Genomic DNA, 24,745 nt, shown 5'->3' with positions numbered 1-24,745 from the left:
TAGCTTGAATCCTTATATGCAAGCAAATATTTTAAAGCAAGACTGTGACATGATTCTGCTGTAATGAACTGTCCCACTGTGGTGACATACACAGAGCACTCACGTCTCTAGTGCTGTTGGCCACTACCTAGAAGGTAAATATGGAAAGCAGTTCTTCAAAAAGTTTCCTTTCTTCTGTCTCACTTGGGCATCTCAGGTGTAGTGACCAGAAGCTGCTCTGCCTGTGACACTGGAGAGGTTTTTTTGGTGGTGCCTGCACAGGGAGGATGCCTGATCACCTACCCCTCTTCACACATGGGCAGCTTGTGGATGGCTTCATGAGTAAGAGTGGCACTCCTGCTGATATAGTGAGCTTATTTTGTGAGCATGGGGTGTGATCTTAGCCAGAGGCTCCCGGGAGAGTGGTGTGCACCTACTGTGTGGGGCTGCCCTGAGGAGGTGGGTGAGGCAGGGAAAGGATCAGTGTTTTATTACTGTGAGAGAAAGCTGCTGGGGAAACTGTGGCTGAGCAGTGGAAAAACCCCTTGGGTAGGCCCTTCCCCTTTCTCTTGGTGCTGAACTGGGGAAGAGATACTTGGGATAGGCGTAGCTGGGGGGGGAGCACGAGAGGCCATCTGTCCTCTATGCATGAACAAGGAAATGAAGCAGCTTTGTGTGACCAGGCTGTCATAAGGGGGCTTCAGGGAAGGGTTGAGCCTTGCAGGAGGCATGGGTTATTCTGCAGCAGTTTGGCTCTATGCCAGTGGTAACCAGAGCACTGGCTCTAATCATGTCAACCCCGAAACAATCTGCTAATACTCAACACTGGTGCAGCACTGGTGCTCCTAGGACTTAGCAAGATGTTATTCATCTGAGGAACTGAAGCTGAAATCCAATCCTTGAAGTGTTCAAAGTTGGATGCTGGGTTGCATTCTCAGCCTGCTTCTTCCTCTCCAAGTGAAGAACACGTTTTGTGTCAACTTGATCATGGACACAGGGAAGGGCTGAGTTCAGGAGGTCCTAGCTGTGGGAAAAGCTCTGCATGTGCTGTGGGATTTTGATGCAGGTGTTTGAGTAGAATTTGCTTCTTTTTTTTTTTTTTTTTTTTTCCAATCTGGGAAAAGGTGTAGCAAACAGCAGATATTTCTGTGGGTAAATCAACAAACAATACTGTAGTTTTGCAAGATGAGTAATTCCTTTTGCAAAGAGTGAGATCTGTGAGTGGGATGTGCTACCGGAGATTGGAGTGATATGATATAGAATCATTGTATTTTGATTGGCAGTAGCTTGCAAAATATTTGTTTTGTTTTCTCCCCAGAGTGACTGGTCTCACTAGCCTAACTGCATTTTTCCATTGCCTTTACTGGAGAAGAAATTCAGATGCTATGAATGAGGAATCTTTGTGTTCTTACTCAAGAAATACCTCAAATGTGTCCAAAACTCCCCTGTTTGCTTACAGTCTCTTATATTGCTAATAACATCACGATAATCTTTAAATTTTTTTTTTTAATATTTAAATACATCCTTTGTTCCTGGACTTCTCATCCTTGGTTGTTTTTAAAGTGTCACTAAGATTTCTGTTATATGATCTTGAGAGATTGGTTGAATAGATTTCTTCAGTTCACTGCTGTGCTAACTGGCTTATAGCTGATCAGATTGCAGCAGTCTCTTCAGTGTGTTCCACTGGATCTGATCCCAGTTTTGCTTCCTTTGGTGTATGACAGCAAAGGGAATCTACACTCACGCTGCTAGAGGCTTTTTCCCTCTGCTTTCAGGATTTTCCTGGAAAAGAATCTTGTATAATACTAAATGTTTCTTACAGATTCTGTTCTTTTTTATTTTTTCAATAGGTGTTGGCATCATGTCGGGCGTTTCTTTTAACGTCTCGGATTCCCACCAAGGTAAAATCACTGTGTTCCTATAAATACTCTGGGGCAACAAATGAAAGTTACATAAACTAAGTAGCAAAAATTAGCATATTTTAGTTGTGTACATCTGTTCAAAAAACCCACAAAACTGAGGAATGGTATGTTGCATGGTTTGAGTTAGAATGGTGCTTCTGTTAGTATATGCCTTAAATGAATTTTTTTATATATATATTAATATATATATATATATATATATATATATATATATATATATATATCCACACACTCCTTTTCCAGAGGAATTTTAATTTCTAGAAATGCAGGTGGCTGAAGAGTTGCATTGTAAACTCCAACCTGAAGAACTGTGAGAGGAGCCTGATGAATGTTATAGAAGGACAGTTTATGTGCAATCAAGCTGATGGTATTATTCCCTCTAATGTTTGTAATGTCAAATAGGATTGCATTTGATTTGGAGGCAGAAACTCTGAGTTTTATTAAATTCTGCTGTTTCCTAATGATTTTTGCTGTTCATTTTGAAAAGCAGTTTGGCAACTTGCCTCGCCAATGCTGGTGAATTTTTTTTTCTGTGCCTGTGACAATTCATAATGATTGTTATAGAAGAGAAATATGATTTCCACATGAATAAGAAAATGACTGATGTAAAAGAATCTCGTGCAGCTTGGAATCAGTGAATGGGAATTTGGCACGTATCCTATTTTTTTGTATTGACATGTGTGTGTCTAATGTGCGTGTGTGTACATTTATACACACACTTTAGAGAAATACCAGAATCAATAAATGGAATTATTGATGCCAAGTTTTCAGTTATGGTCACTGTAAATGTGACCATCCTTAGCAATAATTGGAAGATGCCGACTGACAGGTAGGATGAACTGCAGCTTGAATTTTTGCTGATACTCATTTTCCTCAGTCGACCACCCTGTCCCTGCAGCACAGATGTCTCCAGTTGGTTGTCTGTTGGTGTTTGAGTCACTGCAGCTTTCAGCCAGGGCTTTTGCTTGCTTGGAAAGATAGATCCAGTTGATGAACAGCTCAGGCATCAATGCAACGGCAATGTGATAGACAGGTGGTAATCATGATTTTGTTAAACAATAGCAAACCATTATAAGTCATCAAAAAGCTCTTGAAGGCTGAGGCTTGGAGTACTAAGTGATAACTCTGTTTAGTTGGGTGCTTCAGACAATTCTCAGAACTCATTAAATAGATTTGCACAGTTGAAAAACTTGGTTTTGTTTTCACTAAAATCTAAAATATGTATTCTGTAAGTAGAAAAGTAATTTTTGTGATAACAAGTGGAAGGAAGATGATAAGCTGTGCTTATGATTTATGTAAAAATTAAACTTTTTAGGTCTGAACAATTATTAGGATGGTTGAAAATGCATTTCTAGCAGGGTTAGTCAAACTTAGCAAATTTTCTAATGTTTGTAGTATTTTCAATAGCTGCTGAGAAGCTTTCTGAGCCCCAGTACTTCCATATACCTGCCAGGCAGTAACTCCTCGAAAGACAGCTGAGAACGTTCAGCAAAGACACATTATTTCTCTGGGGACCTCTAACAAAATGGAGTATGCCTAGAGATGGCCAGTTCTGAGTAACTGTTACTGCTGCATTCGATTCCAGGCTTTACTTTTGCTTAAACAATGCTGTTGAGATGTATCTACTAAACAAGGATCAAAGTTAGAAAGAATTAATGTTGTTCAACTCCAACACCAACTCTCACTATTATCCTTAGATCGAAGATATTACAATGGCCACCTCTAAACTTCACACTCTGGTCCAATCAGTTCATGATCACTAATCAACACGGACTGATTGGGATGGAAGGACAGTGCTTAAAGCTTGCTAATTCTTGCTACAGTTTATATTGCAACATTAGTAATGTTGGATGTGTCATCAAGCCCACAAATAAGCATATAAAATATTTGTAGGAATGTAATTCAGATCTGTGGATGCATTTCTAGTGCAACTTTCATTAAGTTTTGGTTGAAAAAATTGAAAATTGTGAAATTAGCTGTCTGGTTAAGTGAAAGGTTCCTAAATGAGAGGCACACATAACTTTTTAAGAGGATTTTAAAAACATATAATTTTGGGTAATAAATGAGGAAATGCCTTTTAAAACCTTGTAAAAATTGTTTCTTAGTTTGAAGTAGATGATGTTTAGAACATGCTTTACATTTTTGCTGCAAAGCAAGAACTATAAATTCATATTTTTAACTAGAAAAAATGAACCAAAGATGAGCTGTAGATATAGTGCCATGTTTCCTGATATTTGTTAATTATAGGCAAGAGGATTTGCAGACTAAATTCCTGAGACTGGATCTGTGTGAACTTTTCAAATATTTTTGATTGTGTATGCATGTAATGACACTTTTTATATATGTGTTTGGACATACATACTTTAGCAAAAAAAAAGAACCCTCAAGTTGATAGGTAAATAATTTTCAAAATATGAAGGATTTTAATTACAGAAACTTCCCCCCTAAAATTTCATTGTGATTTAGGCAAAGAAATATTTAATTAGTACTGGAAAAAAAAAAGAACTTTTCCCTTCTGTGTGTATAGTCCTGCTTAATCCAGTAGCCAACAATAGCTGCTATAGATTTTTTTTTTTTGTGGATTTGGTTTTTTTCTTCTCTCTACCCTGAGTCAACTGCACAGGGCTGTGTCATCACAAAAGATTGCCAGGCCTAGCTTAGAAATAAAGCACTGAAGAGAAATGAGTGCCTTGCACTTGGGGAAATGCAGAGTGTTGGTGTGAGCCCTGAGAAGAGGCTTGTGCTGGTTCTCCCTCAGTTCCCTGCACTTGCTTCATAACCAGATGTGACGGCACCCCTGAAAGTGCCTGCTTGCTGTGGGTGCTGCCCCTGCAGCAGAATGTGGGAGATGAAGCACATCAAGTCCCCAAAACTTCAGAGTAAAGTTAGTTCACCAAGAAAGGCCTTCGGCAGAAGATGAACTTTGCACAGAAATGGGAGGGGTGTTTGTGTCTTCTGATGCTGCCAAATCATGAGGGCGACTGAAGGGATAAGGATTCAGAAAATAGACAACAAAGAGACAGTAATAACAAAGGTTTTTTGGAAAGATTTTTGATGGTTGGAAGCTGGTACCTCTGTTCCTGGCTTTCCAATGTGCTGTTCCAGCCTTCACAGGGAGGGAGTCTTGTTAGTTGTGTCTGGATTCTGAGCACCCCAGTAGTCATTCAGGGTTGACTTTTTCACAAATACGGAAATAGAAAGATATGGTGCTTGCCAGTTAGCCTGGGAGCACCCTGACTGTGAACCTAGGATAAGATAAAGTACAGGAAACTGTGCAATTCAGACAGACTACTCAGATGCAATGGTTTTAATGATAACTAAAAGGAAATGAGCTAATGTCTTGCCCTGTTGTCACGATTCAGTCCAAGAGGTTTGTTTCTTTCTGTATATCTCAGTTGTCAAGATGATTGTCGACATAATTGTGAATTCAGGTCTTAGCTACACTCCCTGTAGCCCTAGATTTGTCCTTGGAGAAGAATTCCCTGCCACCTTCTAAGATTCCATTTAGAGTCATGGAATCAGTGTGTTCTTCCCTGCCTAGTCTGACTGTCATCCAAATAAACCACTCAAAGTTTACGTATCATTTCCTCTCATACTTTTAGATAAGCTAAAGCAGTCCTTGGACACTTATGTTCATATCTTTATTTACTTATTTATAGATGTTATTCATATATATGTATATATATTCATATATTTTTATTCATATATATGTATAATGTATATACATGTCCCTTTAGCTTCTGTGCAGTAAAATTTTTCACATCTGTGATCAATGTAACTAATGAATAATTGTGAAGCTGTAAAGATTGTAATAAATGATTAATCAGCCACAAGAATATACGTCAGTAGTGTATTGTATTAATGATGCTTTCTATAGGAAATTTTTTTCATAAAATTGATTGTAAGCTTTATGTGCTTATTGCTTGCAGTAAAATGTCTAGTGTGGTATTCCTATAATCTCTAATAACCATTTAAACCTGTAACAAACAGATGTAAGTATTTTTTAAATGAAAAATGGGTCCAGGTATTAAGAAATACTTAGTGTCAATTACAGAAACTGATATTAAATATGAATAGCCTGCTCAAGGTTTTCTTAACCTCATTGAGAAGTTTAAGTGCTCTTTAAAATAAGATGATGTTTGCACTAATGTGGTGTTTTCTTTTCTAACTACAGTTAGAACTAACTTTCAGCTACTTGGAAATCCAAGGAGTAACTTCCAGTAAACCAGGCCAGGTGAGTGCATTCTAGATAAAAAGATACTTGTTTACTCATTGCTAAATCTGTGCCAGTCAAGGAAGTAATGCTCTGCTGTGCAGGTGTCTCCTTCCACTGAGCACACTGTGCATTTGTCTTCTTGCATTCTTGCTGGTCTAAAGTCTTAAAAATAACAATAAGAATTTAAAGAGTCATTTTTAGGAATGTTTGTGCACTTGGAATAATGGTTAGAAATAGATAGGGATTTTCTCTAGTTCAGTATGGTACAAGTTTCCATTTGTATCATAAGTGGCTCTTTTTCTCAGAGCTGGTAAAGCAGTGGTGGCTGGTATGCAATCAGCACCTCACAAGCTGCAGTGGCTTCTGTGGTGAAAACCTTTATGGGGCAGCCCAAAGCTACTGCTTACATTGCAGGCAGGAATGCTTTGCTTTCAACTTTGTGCCTTTACTGGGTTCAACACAAAATATATTTGACAGCAAGTTACGTGCCCAAAAAAGTAATGTCAAAGGGAAGGTGCTGAAAAGAAGAATGCCTTTAGAGCGTTTTTAATTCATAATCTGAGCATGTTGACAAGATTTGACAGTTCAATAGTATCAAAGTCTTCATGTGTTTCATGTGTGTTTGGCTTTTAAAGAGCTTTTAAGGAATAGGAGTGCCTGAGCTACTTTGAACTCTGAAAAGCTCTCATTGTATTAACATCTTGTCTTTTTAACCTGTCTTTTGAAGCTTTCATTAAAGGAGGGAAAATAAAAGGTCCAGGTGTTTTAATGGGGAGACATTTACTAAATTCTAAGTTTTTGTGGCTTTTTTTTAAATTAAGGTACTAAAATGCCAGGTAACTATTGCTAATTATTCCTGGAGGCATAGACAATCACTGTTGTAGCAGTATTTACAAGAGATTTTCAGCAGCTTCAATGAGCATACACTGTTCCTAAAATATTTCTTAAGGTTCTTCACATTTACATTCATTTGTGTTTGAATTGTGTGGGACTTCTAACTGAAGGCAGAGAGAATCCTAGATTATTTCTTGTGGAGCAAATGTTTTTGTTGCAGTTTTCCTGCAAACAACATATTATAGCTGTGATACCAGAAGGGTATAGTTTTGTGTTAGGCATCTTGCAAAGAGCCATGAAGAGCTTCCTACTGTAAGAGAAGTGAGCAAATAGACAGAGGAATATCAGGAAATGTTGTGCTAATATTGGTGATGATGAAAACTGTGGTAAGTTGCCCACTCATTCATCGTCAGGGAGTGGTGGCAATAGGCTCAGAAGGGAGTTGAATTGGTGATAAAAAGTGTGAATAGTCTCAGTGTGCTTTAGGGGTAATACAGCCTCTTCTAGAATTATCATGGTGGTGACCCTGGGCATGGATTGGGAACCAAGAGAGCTCTGTGAGCCAGCTTCAATAAGAAACAATTCCCTGTATCATACTGCATAGTGTCCCCTCTCCTCCTATCTGTCTTCCCTTATTTATTCCTCATGCATGCATGCACAGCTTCCTGTCTAAAAGGTGATGGCTTGGGCTGTGCTAACTATTCACACTGGAGTCAGCAGAAACATTACATTGCTTCCTGTGATGCAGCCAAAAGCAGCAGCAGAGCTGATGTGTCACTCATACCCTAATCTGATTTGGTTCTGAACACTCAATATCTAAGAGAGGCACGTTGCAAAAGGCTTTATTTATCCCCCTCTCTGAAGCACACATCCCCCAGACAGCAGGACAATCATGCTGGCTGAGTTACTGCTTCATCTGCACAGACAGACAGCACAGCACCACAGCATTTTCTTAAGCAGCACAGAACAAAGCATTAGAGCTTTTCCAGAGGATCACAGCCATTAAAGACTTTTACTTTTTGCCAGAGGAAACAGGCACCCTGCTCATTCAATAGTTTCCTGCCAGGCTGTGCTTGCTTCTCCTGGTGTTCTGGGACATGTTTCAAAAGAGGACAATGCTGTGAAAATTCTTGGTTTTCAAAGTGTCAGCTGAGGTCAGGATCCTTTGAAAATTGTGTTCCCGTGGGAAGCAGAGCACTGTTAGAAAAAGCAGAGTTTGAATACAGGGGTCTTTGTACGTTCAAGAACAGCTTTCAGAAACTTTACCTGGTGCATTGCTGTGTCATGTCTTAAAGAATAACAAATTCCTATGAGCATTCAACTGGCATTTAAAACGTTTTCCTGTTTCATTTATCAACATGAATTATATGATACTCTTCTCAACCTCTTGAACTTTTGGTTATAGTTGATTATGGAGACAGAGAAATGCAGCATCTCCATGAAGATGGCATCCTCAGAGGATGTGAACGAGGTGCTGGCACACATTGGGACCTGCCTCAGGAAGATATTCCCTGGACTCTCACCAGTGTAAGTATCCTTTAGGGCACCTCTAGTGGGAACAGATTGTATGGAAGCAGTGACAAGCCACCCCTTTTTGCCTGCTGGTTTCCCCACCCTGATCTCAGAAATACACTGAGGATATAAGAATCATATCCATAAGCACTAAACTTCTGTCCAGGTGTATGGCAGAGCCAGGACACGGTGTAGAGCATTGGTAGACTGTTTGTCATCCTGTAGGGTCACAAGAGCTTTTGGGTTGAATGGGGGGTGCAGTTATTTGAGGTCTTAAGTTTTTATTTTACCCTCTTGCCTCTCCAGCCTCAGGTATAGCATAGGTTCTTATCTTTTTGTTGTAACTGGCTTCATGTTCTGTTTTATTTTTTCCCCACCAGAAGTAAAATCTGAGTTGGGAGAGGAGGGAGAAGTTCCATTTACTTTCAGTGTTTGTGAAACAGTGCACATGATTGTGAACCTTGTTCTTCAAAACTAAGCCCTGGGCAGTCCTGTCATATACTTCCTATGGTTTAACTGACTCCTTGAATTATTTGTCTCCTTGTCTGGATTTTCTTTTCATTGCCTTACTCGTGCCTTTGGTTTTCTCTCATATGGATTTTATCATCTTGCAGCAATTCTCAGTAGTTTTTCCTCATTTTATTTTCCTTGTTCTCAGTCATTGCCTCATTTTCATCATTCTCTACCAAGTCATGCAGCTCTACTGTATTCTCTTCAGTTCCTGGTTTTCAGCATTATTAGAAAAAAAGGGCTGTGGAAAAGTTTTCTCCCAGACATGTTGATTTTTATAAGTGAACTTTAGTGACAGACTCTAGATGTGAATGGTTAGGCTAAACTTACATGTTTTATTTTGGGTGCATGTCTTTATTATTCACCTTTCCTGTAGGTGGAGTAGGAAATCAAGTTCATAAACTCTAGATGGCAGTTTCTTTTTTTTTTGTTTTCACTTTTTTCCCACTTCCAGTTTTCCTCTTGGGCAGTGTAGTTAACTGTCTTAGGGGAGATTGAGGTCTTCTTTCAAAAACATGAACATCAACTTAATGTTTGTGATGAGGGTTGCTATAAAATCTCAGTAATAACGTGAGAAATGTAGACAAAAAGAATAAAGAGTGTTGCAAGACTGTTTGTTTCTCTGTTTTTTTTATGAAGGCCTTGAACTCTTTATATGTTTTCTGTGGGTTTTCTTGAGAGCATTGCTGGAGCAGTGGGTAGCTCTATGGAGTGCTTGTTTCCCAGAAAAGAAATCAAATTTCTTGCTCTCAGATAACAGTTTTCCAAAATGAAGGCATTGGAGTTGTGTAGATGATAGAAGACCAGATCAGGAAACAAAGGAGGGAAGAGATTTCTCCAGTTTTTTATTAATTCTCTTCTGCTCCACCTCCCACCCCCTCAGACCCCTCATAAATTCTATAGTTTATGAGGCAGTCTTGTCATTCAGAAAACCAGGTAATTTTATTTCTTAAAATGTAGGAAGGTATTGTGTTTCTTGTCTGTCTAGGGAAGAAAACTGCTACCAAATTACAAAGATTGGAGCTGGATATCTAGAGTGCGGCCTAGAGGCCACATGGAACTGCTCAGCTCTTTGCACCATGGTGCTATTTCTGCGTAAAAGCAGTCTATATACAGCAGTGGTTTCAGGGTAGCCATTAATACCATGTCTCTTCCTTACTTTGGGTGTCCTGGTGTCAGATGAGGGCCACAAGCCTCCTTACATGGAGTGGTCCTGCAATACAAAAGGATTTTGTTGCTCCGATTGTCACAGGGTTAATCAAAAGAAAGAGAGAAAGAATGAATGACTGTTACTCCTGCTGTGCTGCATAATGGCCTTTTAGGAAGGAAAGTGGGTTGTATTAAAAATGGTAATTCTTCCTATACACTCATTTAAAAATGCTCTTAAAATAAAAAAGGTTTATGTGTTTAAAAATACTTTCAAAGCCATGAATGATGTTTTCCCCCTCTTTTCAATCTAGGAGGATTATGAAAAAAGTAACTATGGAGCCTTCAGAAAGACTGGCTAATCTCCAGGCCCTGTGGGACAGTCAGACTGTGGCAGAACTTGGACCTTGTGGTGAGAACGAATTTAAATGATCAAATATAGAAGAGGGCTGGAATTGCCGTGTCAGGAAGTTTAATTCTATTTTGGGCAGAAGCTTGTAAAGGTGTAATTAGTTTTAAGGTGTAATTAGTATGAGGCAGACTTATGATTGGTAGGTGAAGGCACTATATTAGGCTTTCTTGCAGCTTACCACGTGAAGATAGGATAGTCTCTGTTCCTTTCATAAGCACAATGCATAGTCTTCTGAGAGAAAAAGACAGTGAGTTTTAAAAACTGGATATTTAAGTATTGAAGTGTCCTTTTAGATGTACATTTGTTTGCTTGTGTGACTACTGTGTTAAAGAGTCTCTTGGGTTGTTTGTAGGAGGCTTTTCGCAGATGTATGCCTGTGTTTGTGACTGGCTTGGATTTCCCTACAGAGAGGAAGTGCAGTGGGTAAGTGCCTGTCTTGTTCTGAAGCTCTTTTTTAGCTACCTGTACTAATAATGAAAGAACAGGTAAATCCATAATGCTTGACAAAAAATACCCCACTACAGTTCTGTAAAGGTGTATTTGGTTTTGTATTTTTAACAGGACGTTGATACGATTTATCTGACACAAGATACCAGAGAGCTGAATTTGCAAGACTTCAGCCACCTTGACCACAGGTAAACCATGTGCAGTAATCATGCTAATACTGATCAAATGGGATGGCCCCATAGCTGTTACTGTGAAATTACCATATGCAGCATTTTAGGTTTTCAGCACAAAGCTGCTGTTTTTGCACAAAAGCCCCATGGAAACCTCATTTCATTCAGGAGCCAGAGAAGATAAATATATTTTCTTATTGGAAGCAATCCAAAAAGTTAGAGGATAGATACTTTTTCTGTGATGGCAGATATAAGAGCTCAAATTCAGCAGATAAAACATGCATCTACATCTGGTGGGCAAAGTAAAAAAGGAAATGATGAAGTCTTTACTTCTGCAGAATCTTTTTTCTCATGGTGTACACAGTAAAGGAAATTAATTTTTGTCAGCAAGTCAGTAGAAGGTTTAAGTTGTTCAACTGAATTCCAGCCAGTTGTCTCTTCACTTATAATAGATGCTATCAAAAATATGTACTTCCAGAAAGGAACTAATTGAGGGTAATTTTGCTGCGAGATGGTGAAGCCTAGCTAAGTGTTGTGTTTAGTTTACTGAATTTAGCTGGCTGAGAAAATTGGATTCTGAGAAAGTTCAATTTGGAGATATTACAAGTAGGAGAAAATGGGAGGGAAGCTTAACTAAAATTTGTCATTATACAAAGGAAACTGAAAAATTTAAGAAAGTGTAAATAAGATCGAGAAAGCATTTGTTTCTTTGGGAGAAACCAGTGAAAGAATTAAGGATCTACCACAGATACAATGTTAAAATATCATAGCAGAAAGGCTTGACATGGAGGTAGGTAAATAAGAGTATTTTGCCGCAGCATTCTTTGCAGGTTTAAGCTGTCTGGTGTGTGAACTTGCAGAATGTCCCATTCAAAGATTTAGCTCATTTTCTGTGCCACATTTTCACAGCCTGCAGTGAATCCCTTGGCAAAGTTACCAAGCAGTATCTGTGTTGACCGACTCAGAGGGAACTCAAGGCTACAGGGCTGCAGCTGGTGTGTGGCAGATGTAGCCAAAGACTCTTTCCTTGGTTAAGCCTTGCTGAAAGAGGATAAGGGGAGGAATACTATTAAGCACAAGCAAATTTGGGGCAAGAACTTAACGATGCCTTAAACATTTATTGCAAGAGGAAGTGATGAGAAGACTCTGGGACATTCTTGAGAAAGTGACCTACAGGTACCCAGCCTCAATAGATTATTAATGTTTGAACAATTCATTAGGAAAGAGTAGATAGAATTGTTTTAAATATTTAGAATATCTCAACAGGTGCAAATGAGTTTGGCTTCCAGAAAATGAGATAATGGGGCTTGTTGTTTTAGAAAATATTTTCATTAAAATATACCTTACAAAATTGCTAAAGAAATGTGTTTGTGCTGTTAAGCAAAGTCTTTTCTAAGTGCTTCAAGATTGTCTAAGTCCAAAGATTCAAATCTATTTTGGAGCCATTTAGATACTATGGAATCCATCTTGTGATGAGAAGATCTACATGTTGAGGACTGAACTAAAGAACACATTTTGGATTTAAATTTCAAGAAGATGAAAATTTTAAGAAAGCCAAACCCTTGTTATTCATTAAAAATACAAATTAGGAATGGAAATCCCAGTCAATTCAAGAATGTTTGTAAGCATTTTCCAATCTGTTTAAGACAGCGGAACTGCTGTGAATTTACTGTGTAAATTCACAGTGTGTCATTATTCTTTTGGATTTTGAGAGACTGTTGTATATCCCATTCACCTAATTTTTGAGGTTGCTGAACCTATATAGTTTATGTTGTGTAGGTGCTCTGGAGCAAGGTAGGACGGGTGCCTCAGTTCTCTAAATACAGGGCTATGCATTGCAAAAATAAACAATTTGTGTTTTTCCAAGTAAAACATTTCAGTTAAAGGTCAACATAAGATGGCATGAATTATAGATGAATTTAAGTTCCCAGAGCATCACGGCATGGCTTGTTGCATGGGAACATGACTTCTGAGGTTTTATCTGAAGCTATCTTGTCTTGTGAACCATATAATTGTTAAAAAAAAAAAAGACCCAAAGTGAAAAGTGAAAAAGGGCTTATTTGATATGGTTGCATGATCTTCATCTGTGTTGCATATGTTTTAGCTTATTTGGACATTCAAAAAAGTTTAAAAAAAATGTAATTGTTTAGATTTTTTTCATTGTGCTGTTGAGATTTCTTGCCATCTGAAATACGCAGGGGGACTGCGATGCTGAAAAAATGTGAAAGCATTAGATACACTGGAATCTTGTTGAGGCTTGGAGAGATTGTCTGCATTCCAGAAGTACAGAATCTGTTTTTATTTTAAAATGGCACAGATTTATCTTTCATAAATACTACTTTATTCTGGATGGCAATTTTAATTAGTGTGAACATCTCAATGTAACTCAGTGAGGCAAAGTTATGAGAATGCCCTGCTATTGTAACTGGTTCTTAGCTTTCTTTCATACCATATTGGAAAGGAATTCAGGTTATTGTTAAAACCACATCTAGACTGCAATAGAATAAAATGAATCAAGCAATATATAATTTTGAAAAGAAAAACTCGATAACAAGAATATTTGGGTTAAATGAGCTTAAAGCAAGAGAAGGATTAGAGGTAAATTCCTGAAGGGCACCCTTCTGACCCACCGGTCAGAATCACCTTCAGAAACTGGAACAAAAAGTCTTCCCTTAAAATCAGATGGTAGAATTTGATAAAGCAAAGTTTGTAGACAATAAGTACAGCTGCTTGCAGAACAGGCAGGGACCCCACTGTCTGCAGGAATGTTGGGAGTAGGGAAAGACGTGTGGAGGGGAGCAGTTAGTGTTTGTGGAGGTCCCAGGCAGATCTGTGCATGACGGGGGTTTGAACAACAGGCCTTGGATACTGCCGAAGATTAAACTATTCAAGAAACATTGTTGCAGCTGGACAGGAATATTTTAAAATAAATCGGCCCAGCTGATTTGCAAGTTCTCTTCTTTAAGTATTTCTTGAAAGTGTCATAGCTCTGCCCCCGAGACGGAGCAGCCCTTGTCTGTCCTTCAGCCATTTCTCTCCCGAGCCACAGAAAGAAGGGGGAGAAAGGCACAGCCTCAGGCAAGCTCTGTCTGCAGCCACTCTCCTGTCCAGAAGTTCCTGAGCTCTTGCCAGCCCTCCAAGCTGCCTTACCAGCTCCCTGGCAGAGTGAACACTTGCAGCTGGTGATCCCCAATCATTGTCCTGCTGTTCCTTTGAGGAACTGGGCTGCTGCTGACAGCTGACCTACAAATGCTCGTGCTACCTTCTGCTGCTTTTGGAGGTGGTGCTCCACAGCATGACCAACTCTGCTCCACCGGTGCCAGCCTGTCCACTGTGTGCCCAGCTGTGCTGCATGGTTACTGCTATATGAACAAACCAAAATTTCACCTGAAAAATTGCTCTTACATTCATTCCACTTCCAAGGCAAAGGCAGTGGCAAGGGAGGCATCAAAGCTGCAAATCCATTACCACCTTACCAGGGAACCACAGAGGGAGAAGCAAACCTCTCTGTCTGCGGGCATTCCATACTCCATGGACAGATTCCTGCCTGCCCAGCCTAAGGGGGAAGTACTTCTGGGTTGTTATTTTTTCTCACCTAACATTTCTGCAGTTAGTTAGTGCTTTACATGGAGATGAAGTGTGTGTGTGTAGTGTGTGTTTGTGTAGGAGCAAAAACAACTTGGGGGACAGAAATAAATCTATACACTTGACGAAGCTGCTAAGTCTCTGCTCTGCTTGTGGAAACGAATTCACCACACAACGTGATGTGTGCTGTGAACAAGATGGAAAGATGGCTTAAATCCTTGAAGGGCACCCCACACTAGTTCCTTTGCAGGAGTGTGAAAATGTCTATTTGCATGAGCTTCTCAGTTGGTGAGCTACAGCCTTTTGCTGCAAAATGCTGCACCTTCGAATCTGTTACCTTAGTGATGGTTGTACTTCCAAATGTAGCTACTGCAGTTCCCAATATAGCCCGTGGATTGCTTGTCCACGTGATGTCGCCTTGTCTCCTGGCTTTCCTGTGTGTTTAACAATCTCCCCAAAGTGTCTGCGTGTTTGCAGAGGAAAACTGGAGGAGGGGAAGAATAAAAAGAAGATGGGAGAAGGGTGCTGCATGTTAAATGCAGACCCGTGTACCTGTGTATGTCCCGAATGAAGGATCGGGCGGGGCTGGACTAGCTTATCAAAGCCAATACTTTAAAAATTCTCCCTAGAAAAACAGGCTTGAATGGCACTGGTTTGATGAGTTAGTTTATGTATGTTACAGCTCTTTATTTCATTATGAAGACACAAGGACTTTCTAAGGAGCTGTTAAGCCTCTGTGTAGGTGTGTGTAAGTGTTTAATATGCAGCACCAAACTGATCAGAGTGCTGCACTGTTAAATGGTGTGATAGTGCTTGATGAATGAATCTGCTGGGGGGAGCGTGCAGACGTGACATTCATCAACGCCTGCTGCTGCAGAAACTTAACACAGGGAGAGCAGATCATGTTAAGAGGCTTGGAGTGAAGAAAATGGGAATAATTTAGAATTTCATTTGTGAAATCCCTTTCACAATTAAGGAGGGTTTGTGCTGAATGTCGCATTATCCTGTTGCAGGTCTCCTGTTTCCTGGGGAATTTAACTATAAGAGATGAGACAAGGTGGTGTTCTCTAGAAGCATTCAGTCATGGAATTCTATTAAATCATCAGACTGCCAAAAAGCTTTTTAGCGTCATGCTAAATTATAATTAGAGGTGATTAAGAGGCTTAAACATGTCACAGGCTGAAGAAAAAGTTATGCTAAAAGTAGGAATGGCAGCCCAGACAAATTCCTGATTTAAAAATTCATACTAGAATGGATGCTAGTTGTCCAGTCAGAAATTTTTATTAAAATAAGAGGAAGACGTGCAGCTGCAGCTGCTGTTTTTTAGAATGAAGAGCTTTGTGTAATGGGGATGGTAGGCAATTAGCATTGCAAAACTATGGGGAATGAGATATGGAAGAACACTTAGGAGATTGTTTCAAATGTCAGTTATATGAAATGTGTGTAAAAGTGTTTTTTCTTTTCTAGAGACTTAATACCTATAGTTGCTGCTCTGGAGTATAATCAGTGGTTTACAAAGCTGTCCTCCAAGGATCTGAAATTAGTAAGTAATAAATTGAAACAATATATCTGCTTCTACCAGGCTGTGCTGTGTTTTAAAGGATACTGTTACATTTTTTAAAGTGAAATATTTTTAGCAAATACAACTGGGCAATCTGTTGCCAAATTTTTTTTCCCTGGAATTGTATCAGAAAAATATAAACTGTTGGATAGTCAGTTTGCACCGTAAAAGCACTGCTGAGAATGAGGTCTTGTCAAAATTTCAAATGATGCGGTTTGAAAACTTTGTTGGTTGAAAGTAGTGGCCTATAAAACTTCATTAGGCATTGCTGATTGTCCCCCAGACAATATTATGTGACTGATTGGAAACTAACTTCAAAGCAGCCAGAAATCTTAGTTACTTTTGGAGGTGAAGACAAAAGGCCAAGATTATGTGGATTTTTTCCTGCATAAAGCACATTTTTTCTGTGTAATTTTCATTGCAACTTGATTATTTTCTCTCCCAGTTTTCCAAAACATTGATGTGTGCCACCAGTATTTTTCCATATCAGTTTTCATTGCTAAAAACAAAAAGAGGGCATGTCTAAACAAGTTGGACTACTGAAAAAAGGGCCAAGAAAAGCAGTAATTCAGTGACAATTTAAATATGTCAAAATATGCTATTTCTCCCAAAGACTGTAGTCACAGGTGGAGTTAGTGGTTTGCTTGAGAAACTGTTTTTATGCTTCCCTCCAGAAGCTTTTGCCTTTAAAAATTAGTGTTACATTTCCTCTTGTTTAAATTGATGCCATTATATTGCTAAGCTATCATTTCCAATGAAAATTCAGTAGGAACTTGGCAAAAGAGTAGGCAAAAAAACTTCTTTCCTGCTGGGAGATCTCTCTCAAAGTTATTCACAGAATGAAGGTGGTGGTATTTTTAGCACTGTTGTAGTTTGCTGTTAAAATCAACATTGTTAAAAGGTACAATGCAATTAATCAGTTTCTGCTTCAGTGAAATGAGATAGTTTGCTTAGTTAGAAGACTGGCTGGTGTAGTTTGTTTAGAACAAAACCTGGCCATGTTATCTGAGATATATTTATGTGAATGTTTCAGGGTTTTTTCTTAGTAGCTTTCCTGTGGAAAACAAATAAACTTAGTCAGTCTAGGAAATGCATCAGTTACTTAAAAAACCCAACCTCTTATCTTCCACACATTTAATTTTTAAGTCAAAAATGAGGAAAATGTAGATTGTTGGGCAATAAATCCATGCCCTAAGAGCACTGCCAAGGGTCACTATGAGGTCAGACATATCTGGAGGCCATCGAGTGCATTGTGTTTCACGAGTCCCACTCTGGCATTGTGTTTGATGCACAGTGCCCACATTGATTTTACAGTACAGGTATGAAACTTTCCACTTGCAGTCACGGTACTGTAGAAATATTGTGGTAATATTCTGAATTGTTAAAACATGGATGGTAAAGAAAGCATTGGGAAGATGGCTGAGTAGACAGTCTTCACCAAAAATTGTCAACCTTTACCGCATAAAGGATTAATAAGATTTTACGTGAGTGGTAGAGCAGATTTGTTTTGTTTACAGTGGGTTTTTTTGAACATTCAGTTAGTTTAAAAGTAAAAAAAAAAAACAAACCCTAAAAAATACACAAACTAGAAAATGTCAGATGGTCATTAGAGACAAAGATACCCAAAGTATGAATGTCACATTGTTGTCTTTAAAGGCAGGTAATAGAATAGTTTCAGCACTTCATGATCATGACTGAAATTCAGCTTTGGATATCACATGAGTGCTGGTTAGTATGAGCTGTAGGGGGAAAAAGAAAAGTCAAATCCAGAAGCAAAATAAAAGTTTGTAATAAAAGGTGATGATGTACAGAGTTCATTGCATGGCTTTTGAATGATTACAGTTTTCTCTCTCTATCTGAATGAGCAGAGTAAGCAAACTCTTGTTGTCATGTTTTGTTCATGGCACTTGCAAATATCCATGCAAATTCTAGAATTCAACCACAGAAAGAACATGAGATGGGATTTGCTTCTCCATAAGCTGGAAGAATTCATACTCAAATATACTGGTCCTTAACCACTAGTCCTAGGGAGCCTTTGGAGGACCTCTGTAGCTAGGGTACTTTTGCTCCTGAGGTTTTTGGGATTTTTTTTTTTTTTTGTTTGTTTGCCTTTTAACATATTTCTTTGTGTTTAGTTGTCATTCCTGGTCAGGCTTTATTCATTCTCCTTTGCACTAGTTACCACTTTTTTTCTGCAGAAGTAGTGTGCATATGAATAAGATTTCTTTTAAAATTGAGTGAGAGTTTTTCCTGAACCACATGATTTAGATTGTTTTCACTCTCATTATAAAAATTCTGCCCCTTTTGGTTAGGCAGCCTGATTCATTGGTTACTTGCTTTTAGTCTGCCTCCTGCTTCTCTTAAGTCTTTTCCAGAAGTCTTCTGTTCACTCTCCTGAATGTTTCTGGTATTTTTACTTTCTTATTTATGTATAACAAGAAGATGGTTGTGGCCTGGGTCCCATTACAACGTACAGCTTAACTCAATAACTGTCTGTTCCGTGTTTGTGTTCTTTAACTCTGTTCTGTCTTTTCTGTGGCAGTCCACTGATCTCTGTGAGCAGATACTGCGAGTGGTGAGTAGGTCCAGTCGCTTGGAAGAGCTGGTATTAGAGAATGCCGGGCTTAGAACGTAAGTAATTCCTTCACAATGTCGCTTCAGGTGCTGCTTGCTCCCACTAAAAGGGATGTGTGGTGTAGGTTAGCCAGAATAAGCATTAAAGAAGCTGTGCTCAATGTTTGTCTAGTTCTGAGGAGCCTCTAGTCACAAGCTTTTTATCAGATTTTCCAGAGGGTCTGTATGTCCAGGAAATCCCTTTCAACTGATGTTTCTTAGGATTCTCCCTGGAAAGTTGGGCTAAGTAGAGCAAAGTGATTGAAAGAGAGCGTAAACCTTAAACTGGCTCCTACTGTTCCTCTCCCAGATGTGGGTCCAATAGAAGTATCAACACCTTTTTATCATTTAAAAAACAGTGGTTTTTGTTAAAAAAAAAACATACTGTTCCATATGCCATATCACGTTGTTGTTGTTTCATTTCCAAATGAGTTTGTGTTATCTTAATGTGGATTGCTGTCTGCTCAAATATAAAAGGACTTCTACATTAACAACTCTTTTGAAGAAAGTAGATCAGTAAGTTTAATGGCTTGCCGTAGGCTTAGAAGGAAGATAGACAGGAATAAGCCATACAATTAAATCCTTGCATATGTTTTAAATACAGGAAGTTGTAGTTACTAGGTATTTGCTTTTTTTCCCCTTCACAGGAAATAGAAGCAAAGTTCAAGTTACTTCCAGCTGTGCTAGTTATACTTGCAGTGCTTGTTTAAGTGTTAGGGTAGTGTCTAAGCTGATGCAGACAAGACAAACTCTAGAGCTAATGAATTTTTTTTTAATTAAAAAAGCAGTGTAAAGGTGGGAGAAGCAGAACACTATGCAGAATTACAAATAAAGGGAAATAAGCATAGTGGAGATATTTGGTGTGCCTTACATTGTCTCCTCTTCCATTATTGGAGTCTTTTTCTCCTTTTTAAAGTTCATTTTGCATTGAAATGCCTTTGAAAGAAAATTGCCTGCTTGACACAAGAAATTTGAGGTCGAGTTTGGAATAATATGGGAACTTTTTGATCACTAATGCACTGCCTTTAATAGCTGTCATTCAAACATAAGCTCCTGGTTTTAATCTTGTTTTCCAGTATGTGCCTCAAAATCTAGTGATAATCATTAATATTAAAGGATATGTTCAATACCTTTGCACATTGCCTACCTTAATTTATCACAGTTGGATTAACTGCTTTCAGTTTTAACAGGACCTGACAGATAATCAACCTGTGACTTTGGTTTTCCTGTCTCCATCTACATGCAGAGTGTTTGGCATTGTGCCTTGGTGTGTATCTGTTCTGATCAACACTGTCTGTTTTTGCCAAGGATGCATTTGTCAGTTTTGCCATTTTTCATATCTGTTTGCTAGGAGACCCTGTTGTTGCTGGCTATCTTCCTTCCCATGGCTTACAGACCAGTCATTTTTAATGAGCTGTGATACAATGCCAAACCAGGGTTAAGCAAGAGCTACCAAGAGTAAAGCTGTAGGAAATAACCTGAGCAGCTGCAAGAACATATTTCTTCCTGCAGCAGAGTCAGTTTAAGATAATTCTGTTCTTTTCTATCTCCAGCCACTCATTTCTGTGATTTGGTTTGGGCCACAGCCTCATAAACACATGTCATCCTCCCAAATGATGAAACAGCAAACTATTGTGCAGTAGCAGTAATAAAGACCCAGAACTAGGGAAGTGTGAACTTCCTGCTGGGAAAAACAGGATGTCAAATGAAGGCCCCTGTCTGATAAGATTTGTGCTTTCCAGTTTAGATGCTCTTGGAAATTTTATCCCCATTTCTATTGCTTTAACTACACATACTGGATGCAGTTTAGATACCACTGGAAGGCTTCAATGCATATATTGAATATATATAAAACACTAATGATTTCGTAGTGTTTTAATTAACATTTGTGATGTCCAGACTTCAGGGAGAGCAGATTCATTCAGGCTGGCCCAAAAAAATAAGCTTGAAAGAGTGTTAATCTCTGAAGTATTTTAGAGGAATGAGGCAGTATGTGATAACCAAAATACTGATTTCTGAGTGGGCAGCTCAGCCTATTGATTAGGCTGGGCTTTGGTGTCCACCAGCCTTTGAAGCTTGGCCTGACAGGCACAGGCTGTGTGTGGTGGGAGCTGCCTTTGGCCTGCGCTGTTGGGAGATGCTAAATGGCAAGGACTTGGATATTAGGAAAAGATTCTTCCTCCAGAGGGTGGTTGGGTGCTGAAACAGGCTCCCCAGGGAGCCTGGCCCCAACCCTGCCAGAGCTCAAGGAGCATTTGGACAACAGTTTCAGACACATGGTGGAGCTGTTGGGGTCCAACTCTGTTCAGCACCAGGAGTTGGACTCAATCCTTGGGAGTCCCTTCCAACTCAGGATATTCTGTGATTTCCATGGAACTGCAAGGCAGACTTCCCAGTCTGCAAAGGCCTGTTTGCAGAAGCTGGTGCAAGTGGTTTATTTGTTGCACTTCCATGTTCTCTGAAAGCTGGCACGCAGAATTTCCCTGCCTCCTTTCACACTGTCCTGTGGAGCCCTGTTCCAAAGGGAATGGCCAGCTGCCACATGGGGAACAAGAGAAGTGCCTGTTGCTGGACTTTGAGGGCCTAGAGGGCCTTTGACAGTCAAGTGGAGTCTTCTCTTTCCCTTCTTGACAATGTCCTTAGACCTATCAGTGTTGCTTCCTCCCACATATCCCCTATTTTTCTGTTACAGGGATGTTGTCTAGCCAGATCTCAAGGAATTGTTTTGTTTGTCTGAGAGTTCCAGATTGGTAGTATTCTGTCCCTTGATGAAATATCCTTAGTCTGTCGTATGTATAGTTGAATTGAATCTTTTTGGGGCTTTACCTCCAAGCCTCAATAAGTTTGTTTCAGCCAAGCATGGCTGTGTAATGCATACAGAGTAAGCTTCATGCTTTTTAGAAAGTTTCAGACTTAGACCACATGCTCTGTGCCTAAATGTGCAGCCAAAAGAAGTAACAAATTCCATTACTTGAAGCAAATAGTGAACAAAGAAGGAGAAGAGATGTTCCCCCATGAGTAGAGCTAAGGTGCCTCTGTTTATGGTGGAGATTGCACAGGGAGTGTGTGTTATTTGTTGTATTTTTTTTCCAAAATGAGCCTTGGAGCCCTGTGAGCCCAATATAGATAATCCGGTGCTTTGTGGTGGGAGTTGCTTTGCTGTGCCTTTGCTGAGTAGTTCACACACACACTAATTGTCCAAAACACTATGGTAATCCTGCCTATATTGCTGGCAAAAGCTGGAGCAGAGTTTGCAAACAAGCCTGGAGGTATAGGCAAAGTATTGTAATGACAAGAATCTGTTAGGGATAAAGGAAGAGGAGGAAACTCCTCAAGAGGAAAGGGTTTGTTGCTTTTTAATTCAAAACCTCATTTTTCTTGGCTGGACATAAGGAGCTTGATTTAGATGCCTAAGGGCAGGCATCTAGTACCATTTGAAATGCTGGAGGATTTTCAGAGTGTTGGCAAATGTCACTGAGGACCTACAGGAGATCTGTAGTCTTCTGCAGCAGCAGCTGGTAGCAAAGCAGGAGACCCTGGGGCCTGTCAGGTGGCAAGGTTTCAAGTCCAGAAGTTCTTTTTGTTGAGTGTTTGTATTCACATGCTGCTTGTATTTTAGGAAGAGAATGTGTTTTTCCTAAAGGCAGCCCTTCATCATGCATCTGCAGTGCTGGAACCAGTTCTAGCCCTAGAAGGACATAGGGTTTCAAAGAGAAATTAAACTTCGCTGAAGCATCCCTGTACTCCAGTAAACTTTGTAACTTCAGATAACCAAAAGCTATTGAGGCTGTTGCTGTTCAGCTTCCTTTCTTTTCCAAATACTAGAAGAGGATGCTGCCTCCTCTGTGGTTCTGAGCACAGAGTTTTGTGGTGGCCAGGATCTGTTCCAAGGAAAGAGGGCAGTGTTAATGAGCATTTTGGTAGTTCTGCACCATTGGCCTACAGGAGAAGAAATAATATACTTCAAGGCAGAGAGAGAAAGAAGGAATTTCAAGACATCATTTTGCTTTCTATCTTGGCGTCTAACTTAGGTGAAGTAAGAGCACTGAAGTTAGAGCCTCACTTTATCAACTACCTGCAGAAGGTGTAGTCCCTTATCACATCATAACTTCTCAGCTGATATGAGAACAGGTTGGAGGGTTTGTGTTAGACCTGATAAAACATCAGCCTTCTGACTTCATGCAAGGAATGTGTCTCCACCAGAGTGTGACAGTGTGGTGTGCAACAAAGCCCAAGCTAGCTTTCAGCTTGGTGCTGTGGGAGCACAGAGCTTGCAGGCAGGGCAGTGCTCCCTTGCCTCTCAAGTGGCTTTGGAGCAGAGGTCATGCTGCTACATCTGCCCACCATAGTTGGTTAAGGTTGCTTTAAAGCTCTCTGTGCTGCCTGCCTGGCTGTTGTCAGCGTTACAGAACTGATACTCTACATCTCTTTTGGATCCATTGTTGGGGCTGTGATCAACCAGTCGTGCCCTTTGATGCTTCTTACTGTAAAAAGAAGCAAAAGACCAGCTCATCAGTGTGCTGCTGCTCTTTGAGAGAGCTATTCCTGCAGTTTCATAAGGTTAGAAATACTGCTGGATATGCTGCAAAGCCCATTTGAGTGACTATTGGCAGAAAGCTGCTGCCAGTGAGCAGGATGATGGCTTGTGAGTGAAGGAGGTGATGGTGTGCATCTCCAAATCCAGAGAGATGCAAGATGTGGTCAAGTTTTGAGATATTCTGTGTAACTCCTGCTTTATACCTTCAAATCTCTGTCAAAAGCATTTTAGTCTTTGATTGTATACTCTTCAGGTCTCTTAGGTCACAGAATGAATAAATAACAAAGTGACTCCCTGTGAAAGATAGCAAATTAGCCAGATAAGCATTGTTTAGAACCAGGAGGAATCAGTTAGTGCTCTGCACTAGCAAAGACCACTTGTGTCTAGTAATCCCTAGATGCTTTTAAGCTTTGTATGTGCTGTTGGCAGAGGAGATAACAGGATTCCTTCTCCCTCTCTTTTTTTGTTGCAGGGATTTTGCACAGAAACTAGCCAGTGCCCTAGCCCATAATCCCAACTCAGGACTCCATACGATCAACCTTGCTAGCAATCCCCTTGAAGATAGAGGTACTGTAACATTTACATTTTTCCCTTTCTAGAAATGTAATAGGAGGATTATTGCTGCTGCACTCAGCTTTGCCTGAAGAATAGGTTATTGTTTAATGCTACTGTAAATTTCTGTTGTTCACAAATGACTGAGAATTGCCATTCTTTTTGACTTATGCATATCCATTGGTGTGTTGAGAAATATTTAAATGTCTGAAACCAGCCAAGGATTTTAAAGGAAGACAAAACACAGTGATTGTTTTAAAAAAAACCTCTAGTTTTTAAGAAGTGTACCTTTTTAAAAGCAGTGTAATCAGTAGAAAGATGAAGCATAAGGCAACTTTGTTTTTTGGTTTGCATTTTTCTGATGGTTTTATATTTTTATTTCAGCTGTAATGCCATATTTCTTTTCAGTATGAAAATTACCTCTTTTTCTTAGCTCTGTGGTGGCCTGCCCTGTTGTGAGATCTTGGTGATGTTCAAGAATACTGGCATAACTGGCATTCCTATGGAGCAAAGTGCTGTTAACTACACAAGATGGAAAATCAAGCTGAACAGCTCAGCTTTTCTCAGACTAGGCACCCCTAGGCCTGATTTCAGTACATATCAAGTCATTCCTCTCCCTTGTCTACTCTTTTTTCACCCAAGAGGCATTTATTTTTAAAATAAGGTTACATTCTTTCCGTTGACCCTTCAGCGTTGCCCATGTGAGATTTCCATTTGCTTCGCTTAATGCATTCCATGCACACACTGTT

At 39.6% G+C, this 24,745-nt stretch overlaps 1 protein-coding gene across 3 annotated transcripts in view; it reads left to right on the top strand.

The window, feature by feature from the left end:
* CARMIL1 (capping protein regulator and myosin 1 linker 1) overlaps window positions 1-24,745 on the top strand; it is a 188,116-nt gene that overhangs the window by 76,314 nt on the left and 87,057 nt on the right. For all 3 annotated transcript variants that reach the window (XM_058800709.1, XM_058800699.1, XM_058800690.1), the window contains exons 3-11: window positions 1,830-1,880; window positions 6,076-6,135; window positions 8,357-8,478; window positions 10,434-10,531; window positions 10,884-10,954; window positions 11,093-11,166; window positions 16,201-16,276; window positions 18,837-18,925; window positions 23,917-24,011. In XM_058800709.1, coding sequence (XP_058656692.1) covers window positions 1,830-1,880; window positions 6,076-6,135; window positions 8,357-8,478; window positions 10,434-10,531; window positions 10,884-10,954; window positions 11,093-11,166; window positions 16,201-16,276; window positions 18,837-18,925; window positions 23,917-24,011 — 736 coding nt within the window. The remainder of the gene's footprint in view (window positions 1-1,829; window positions 1,881-6,075; window positions 6,136-8,356; window positions 8,479-10,433; window positions 10,532-10,883; window positions 10,955-11,092; window positions 11,167-16,200; window positions 16,277-18,836; window positions 18,926-23,916; window positions 24,012-24,745) is intronic.

The sequence above is a fragment of the Ammospiza caudacuta genome, chromosome 1 (assembly GCF_027887145.1).
Source record: "Ammospiza caudacuta isolate bAmmCau1 chromosome 1, bAmmCau1.pri, whole genome shotgun sequence".
Classification (NCBI taxonomy): Eukaryota; Metazoa; Chordata; class Aves; order Passeriformes; family Passerellidae; genus Ammospiza; species Ammospiza caudacuta.
This window is presented reverse-complemented; position numbering and strand designations above follow the sequence as displayed.